Source organism: Eptesicus fuscus, chromosome 18 (genome assembly GCF_027574615.1).
Source record: "Eptesicus fuscus isolate TK198812 chromosome 18, DD_ASM_mEF_20220401, whole genome shotgun sequence".
In the NCBI taxonomy this organism is placed as follows: Eukaryota; Metazoa; Chordata; class Mammalia; order Chiroptera; family Vespertilionidae; genus Eptesicus; species Eptesicus fuscus.
In genome coordinates, this window is record NC_072490.1 from 26,756,216 (window position 1) to 26,762,967 (window position 6,752).

The 6,752-nt window shown below is 43.1% G+C and overlaps 1 protein-coding gene across 1 annotated transcript in view; it reads right to left on the reverse strand.

Moving 5' to 3' along the window:
• Nucleotides 1-6,510, reverse strand: part of NPHP3 (nephrocystin 3) — a 33,056-nt gene extending 26,546 nt beyond the window's left edge. The window contains exons 1-4 of the mRNA XM_008153095.3: nucleotides 6,062-6,510; nucleotides 4,244-4,369; nucleotides 3,104-3,254; nucleotides 1,623-1,775 (exon numbers count right to left, since the gene is read on the reverse strand). Coding sequence (XP_008151317.2) covers nucleotides 1,623-1,775; nucleotides 3,104-3,254; nucleotides 4,244-4,369; nucleotides 6,062-6,457 — 826 coding nt within the window. The 5' untranslated portion in view covers nucleotides 6,458-6,510. The remainder of the gene's footprint in view (nucleotides 1-1,622; nucleotides 1,776-3,103; nucleotides 3,255-4,243; nucleotides 4,370-6,061) is intronic.
• Between the last annotated feature and the right edge of the window lie 242 nt (nucleotides 6,511-6,752).

The following is a 6,752-nucleotide window of genomic DNA, read 5'->3' on the forward strand; positions in this document are numbered from 1 at the left end:
TAAGTTAATGGAAAAAAAATCACCAGAAGACATTTGACAAGATGATTTTTAGAAAGTCACAATAGGCATCACAGAATGGAATATAATTTCACTTGTTAATACTAACATAGCTTCTGGAATAACATATTAGAAGGCAATCAGTCCTCCAATGCCAAATTCTATACTGGGGCTTAAAGCAATCAATGTCACCAGTGGTCTTTGCTGGAGTACTGGTGGTTCTGGTCAAATATCATGCAACTGTGCCGCATGGGCTGTTCAATTAGTTTGCTACTTGAGGAGAGCCCACATTCCCAGGCTGTCCTATGGTTTTACCTACCTATTATTCTTGAAATATATTGAGTCAAAAAGAAAGTTCAAGAATGGTATAAAATGAAAAGTAACTATATGCTATTTACTGTGAGAGAACATTTTAAGAAATATTTGGTTAATACAAAGGCATAATTTAAAAAATGATTTTCATTTTGCTAATCTATACATATAAAAGCCTAAGTGACTGTTTGACTGGTAGCTTTGATGCGCACTGACCATCAGGAGACAGAGGCTCAACGCACAGACATGAAAACATGGAACAGACTGATGAATCTCAAAGGGAAAGGGGGAGTGGGGAGGGTGGGAAGAGATTAACCAAAGATCTTATATGCATACTAGAGGCCTGATGCACGGATTCGTGCACCGGTGGATCCCTCAGCCTGGCCTCTAGTAGATAAATAATTTTACAGTTTTAAGAAACAAGAGCAGAGCTACTTATAACATCTCAGATTTTTATTGGTACTGAAATTCTATACAGATCTTAGAGCTGTTTTGGACACCTAAATTACATAAAAATAATGAAAATATTCTTTTGACTAAGAATACTATATTACACTAGAGGCCCGGTGCACGAAATTCGTGAACAGGTGGGGTCCCTAAGCCTGGCCAGCAATCAGGGTCAATCAGGTTCCCCACCTCCCTGCCTCCTCCTTCCCTTGCTGCCTGCATCCCCCGCCACCCATCCCTGGTTCCCTGTCCCAGCCCAGGGCCCAGCCTTGATTGGACAATCGGGACCTGCCAGCCAGGAGGAGGGATTGGGAGTTTGGCCGGCAGGCCCCATCAGCGATCGGGGCCTGTGGGCTGGGGGCAGCTCCCGCATTGAGCGTCTGCCTCCTGGTGGTCAGTGGAGGTCATAGCGATCAGTCTTTCAGGTTGCTTAGGCTTTTATATAGATAGATAGATAGATAGATAGATAGATAGATAAATGAAGTTTTGTATTCTACTCTGCAACCTGCTCTCACCTTAAACACTTATCAAAGATGCAGAGGGAAAGACTGAAAACTACTATTTCTCAGTTAATCTACATTAGACTCTAGCTGCTCAACTAAACTACCCGAGAATTCAGACCAGAAGTTCAGTTATTAGAACCTGAATGGACAGCCTGGCCAGGGAGCACCATCTAATACTGATGTGAACAAGGTAGCTTCATCAGCCCTGGTCAGTGACAGCACCAGTACATGATGGCTTAACAATGGAAGACACCCAGTATACAAATCTCAGGTTTTGCTGATGGTGGTTGGCCCAGCACAAGATGAAAGTACATAACGAGTCACTACCATTAGCCAAGGTAATTAGCAAATGGTGTGTGTTACCTCTGTTGACGTTGGCAAAGGGTCCTTCCACATCTATAGAACTATGCGCGAACTCTGGGCCCCTGAAGGACTGCTGAAGCTGGATCATACTCCCTATGGAAGGTTCACTTCCCAAGGCTCCACCAGGCCAATATTCACACTGGGTCCCAGCAGCTGTGAAAGCACAAGGTTTTATCTGAATGTTTTCTGAAACTTACCGAGTATTCTGAACAGGATTGTTAATTTAGAAAAACACTACAATTTTATAAATACAACAAATATTCAAACTTTAATGATTTTTAAAGTACTTTGTCATCCACTTCTGGCAAGTTCTAAGTTGCAGTTTAATATAATTCTGATAATCATCTCAAATTCAAAGAGAGAATTAGAAAGAGAAAGATAAATAAAATTAACAACACAATACACAGATGATGTATCATAGAATTGTACACTTGAAACCTATGTAATTTTAGTAACCAATGTCACCACAATAAATGTAATTCAAAAAAGAATAAAATAACCAAAGGAATTATAATAACAGATAGAAGTTAAAAACACTCCCACATAAAAATTCTAAAAAACACTTCAACTATATGGTTTAGGTATCAATGTAAATTTGGTATCAAGGAAAGAATTTCAAAGGAATACTATTATTAGCACAGCAGTAATTAATGTTGGTAATTCATTAGGTTTAAGCTAAGGATGAAAAGAATACATCCTCTAATCTCCCAGAGCAACAAAACTGTTTGAATCAATAGGTACTTAAGAACTTACTGATTTAAAAAAAAAAAAGAACTTACAGATTTTTAATGTAAATTATATTTGCCATAATATCTAAATGGCATCCTTGACTAACCATAAGTAAACTGCAGGTTGGGCAAAATCTCTGGCAAAATTGAGATGATTATTTGTAGGTCTTTGAATAGTTCACAACACTGCACTGAAAACTACTCAATGAAATATTATGCAGACATTCTGATAGTTGCAAAGAATACATCATTATGTGGAAAAATAATGTGACAGAGACTACTACATGTCTGCCAATATTCAATTTCCCCTTCTTCCTTTAATAAGAACCCCAAACTTTAGGTGGATACAGGGCTCTCCTATTAATGATTACACTTTCTAATCATTCTAGGCATAGTTCTGGCCAATGGAATTTGAGTGGGCTTTCAGATTGTGCTTTCAAGGAAGGGAATGTATTTCCTTTTCCCCTGGCTAAGGTGCAGATGTGATGGTGGTACCTGGAGGAGCTATCTTAGACTAGAGAGGAAAGCTGTGGGTTACAGTTGCCAGAGCAACAAGATAGAAAGAACCTCAGCCCCTGACCACCTCATGAATTGCATGGAAAAGAGCTATTGTAACAGCTGAGAACCAGAGAGAAAATGCAATTCTATAACAGCAATCACTTGTAAATAAAAGGATTCAAACAAAGTTGGCTTTACAATAGCAGTACACCTATATTGAAAGCTCAAAATGTTATAAACAGGAAATGCATTTACCAGTAACATCTGTACAGTTGTCATCTGAATCAGACTCCCCAGGATCAAATACTTGGATCCCCTGCGCTTGTAGCCTCTGAAGTTTGCTCTCCAACTCTCGCTTGGCCCTCAGTAAGTCCTGAATTTCATTTTCTTTGGTCTCCCTAAAAATCTTTGAAAGAAGTTAAATTTTGAAACCTTTTCTATAATAAAAATTGTTGTGTCTTCAACTTTTAAAAAAAAATATATTTTATTGATTTTTTACAGAGAGGAAGGGAGAGGGATAGAGAGTTAGAAATATCGATCAGCTGCCTCCTGCACACTCCCTACTGGGTATGTGCCTGCAACCAAGGTACATGCCCTTGACTGGAATCGAACCTGGGACCCTTGAGTCCGCAGGCTGACGTTCTATCCACTGAGCCAGACCGGTTAGGGCCTATTAACTTTTAAGGGAAAAAGCTTTCATTCATTTGGTCCTTGATCTCCTCTTTTGTAGTATGAATAATCTGAGTACCTCCACCTCACTGTTTTGTAACTGGAATCCACTGGAATTCCAGCAGGATGCACATCTGTGGTGTGGGGCTGTCTTGTGCTCTGCATGTTTAGTTTAGCAAATCTGTCCCCCAACTTCCACTAAATGCTAATAATAGTAATACCCTCCCAGCCCATGGGGCGTGGCTCAGTGGTTGAGCATCATCCTATGAAGCAGGAGGTCACTGTTAATTCCTGGTCAGGGCACATGCTGGGGTTGCAGGCTTGATCCTTAGTGGGGTTATGCAAGAGGCAGCCTATCAATTATTCTCTCATAGTTGATGTTTCTATCTATCTCTTCCTCTCCCTTCCTCTCTGAAATCAATAAAAATATATTTTAAAAAGATGCCCTCCCATACAAAACATTCCCAAACATTTCCAAATGCCTTCCCCAATAGAGAAACACTCCATTTTTCCCCAAAAAATCTTATTAAAATGTTCACTTTTATGCCCTTTATTTGAAACTATCTCAAGTTTATCAGAAAATGGAAGAAGCGTTATACTCTAGTTCTTCTAACTTTCATGACTCCTACATCACTTATATTACGTATTCATTGCAGCATTATATGAACTTTGAAAATATGTGGTTTTTACTCCACTTCACTTTGAGGATAAAAATGTAAGAAATACCTTGAATTGCCGTTTAACTTTATCTCTGTCATGTTCAAATGTAGCTGCCCTTTCCATTGCTTGGTATTTGGCTTCTAAAGCACTCTCCTTTTCCCGAAGTATCTTCTGGTAAGTTTTTTGAAGTGCCTGGAATAATTTATCTTGTTATTTCTAACAAAAATAGTATTCTTCCCAAATTTTACATCATCTTACATACACATTACATATCTTTTTAAACTACTTACTTACTAATTTTACCAGTTATCAAGACCTGCATATTATCATTTTATTCAAACACATAATAAAACAATGCAAACATGCTTGAACTATATAGTAAATGAAGACACTTCAACATTACACTTTCAATGGAAAATATTTTTTCTTTACTGTACCCGCTCTTAATCCTACACCTCACTTTCCTGATCTTTAAAAGAACATAAAGTATAATTTCTAAGCTTAACTTGCAAGATAATTACATCTAAGAGACCATGTGCTCATTGCCTCCATGTCTTACGCATCTTGTTATCTGCAGACCTCCTTCACTTAATGTCTGACTGAATGCATTAAATAAATACAGAAGAACATTTTTAATGCCTACACATGTGAGAAAGGAATCAAAAGTATTACATAAGGCATCAGGACTGGTAACAGGAGGAAGCTGAGACTGTGGCATTTGTCCAACCTTACTATACACTCTACCCTGGTTGGTCCAGACTCCTTTTCTACCTCCATCTCACAGTCATTTCCAATGTGCCGTGCCTATTGGATAGTGGCTCGGACCCATGAAATCAGATATCTGAAATGCATACATCCATTTTATACATGCAAGTATTAAGACTGCCAATTAGGAAAACTGATAAGACAACAGATAGACTGCTGATAAATATGTCTTCCCATAAAACGGTGCTGATTATATGACAGCTAATGCAGGGTGGGTGGGTTAACTAGCATGCCTAGTCTATAAGGAAGAATGCTTCTTCCTTTTAGAAAACTCAGTCTGAGGTATTTGTTCAATTCCCAGCGTGATGCACCCAGAAACACTTGGGCTGTCTAGAAGTCTCTTCCATAGTAAAGAAAAGAGAACAAACGAACTACAACTCTCAAAGGGGCCCCAAACCAATGGCACAAAGTCTCACAACTCTGTTCACAGAAAAGTAACCTTTTGCTTTATATACATTTTTAATAAGTTTAATAGATCTGCTACAGAGTGGGCAGGCAATTTTTTTTTTTTTTTTTTAGTAAATTAAATGGATTAAGGGAACTTGACTACACCTCAACCACAGCAGTTAAGATGATGAAAATCAGGGGCTTCCAGAAAATCTACTTCAGGGTCATTAAAACCCAAGAGCAATGGAACTTCACAAAGAAACGGAGACATAACACCCCACCTTGGAGGTAGGTAAAATTTTAGGGGGGATGGGGAGTTAAAAACTCCTGGGAAAGTTTTGATGAGTTGCTTCAACAGATGTCTTTTGTGTGTATGTGTGGCCTGTGTGAACCTACTTCCCTAAGAGCCCCATGGAGATTGGCATTTGACACGTTCAGGCTCGCTGCTTCAAGGCTACTGAATGAATGAACTGGAAACAGAAAAGGGGTGGCACTAGTTAAGGAATCAGTTTAGATAGCAGGAGAATATGTCCCTTCAAATTAAAATGCACAGGAGTTTCTGCTCAACTTTCAAAAGTAGTTGGTTTGGAGAGGAGACAGGATGGGCAAGGAACGAGGTCCAGAGTCCAGCCTGGCAGTGTCTCCGGGCGGCTCGCGGCCATGGCAGGCCGCCCGGGCCTCACTTTCCCGGGTGTCCTGGCCGCCCTCGCTGGGCGCCAGGCTCGGCGTTACCTGCAGCTCGGCCCGCAGCCGCTTGTTCTCCGTGTCCAGCTTGGCCTCCCGGCGGCCCATGGACAGCAACTCCTGGTTCTTGCTGACCCGGAAGATCTCATACTCCTTCTTCAGCCGCTCGTACTCAGCCACCGCGTACTCCAGCTCGGGCACCGACGAGCCGGTGGACTTGAAGCTGGCCCCCAGCAGCCCGCCGCCGCCCGCCCCGCGGGGCAGCGACCCGGGCCCGGCCCCCGCGGCCACCGCTCCCGCGCCCCGGCGGAACGAGCTGCGCAGCAGGCGGGCCTTGGGTTTCACCTCCACCGGGATCTCGCAGGCCTCGCCTCCGCCCACCCCGTAAGTGTCCTCGATTACCTCCCCGCCCGCGGGGCTCACGAGCGATGAGGCGGTCCCCATGGCGCTCGCAGTCCCCCGGGCCCAGGTACCAGGAGGGGGCGGAACGGAGCGAGCAGGGCGGGACCGGTGAGCTGGACAGGCGGGGCAGCAGGAAGGGACGGGGTGGGGCGAGGGGCGGGGCGAGCGGGATGGGGCGGGGCATCGAGACGGGGCGGGGCAGAGCAGTCGAATAGGAGGTGCGGGGCCAGTGGCGAGGGACGGATTGGGCGGGGCATGAGACGGGGCGGGGCATGGGACGGGGCGGGGCATAGGGCGGAGCGTAGGGCGGAGCGTAGGGCGGGGCGTAGGGCGGGGC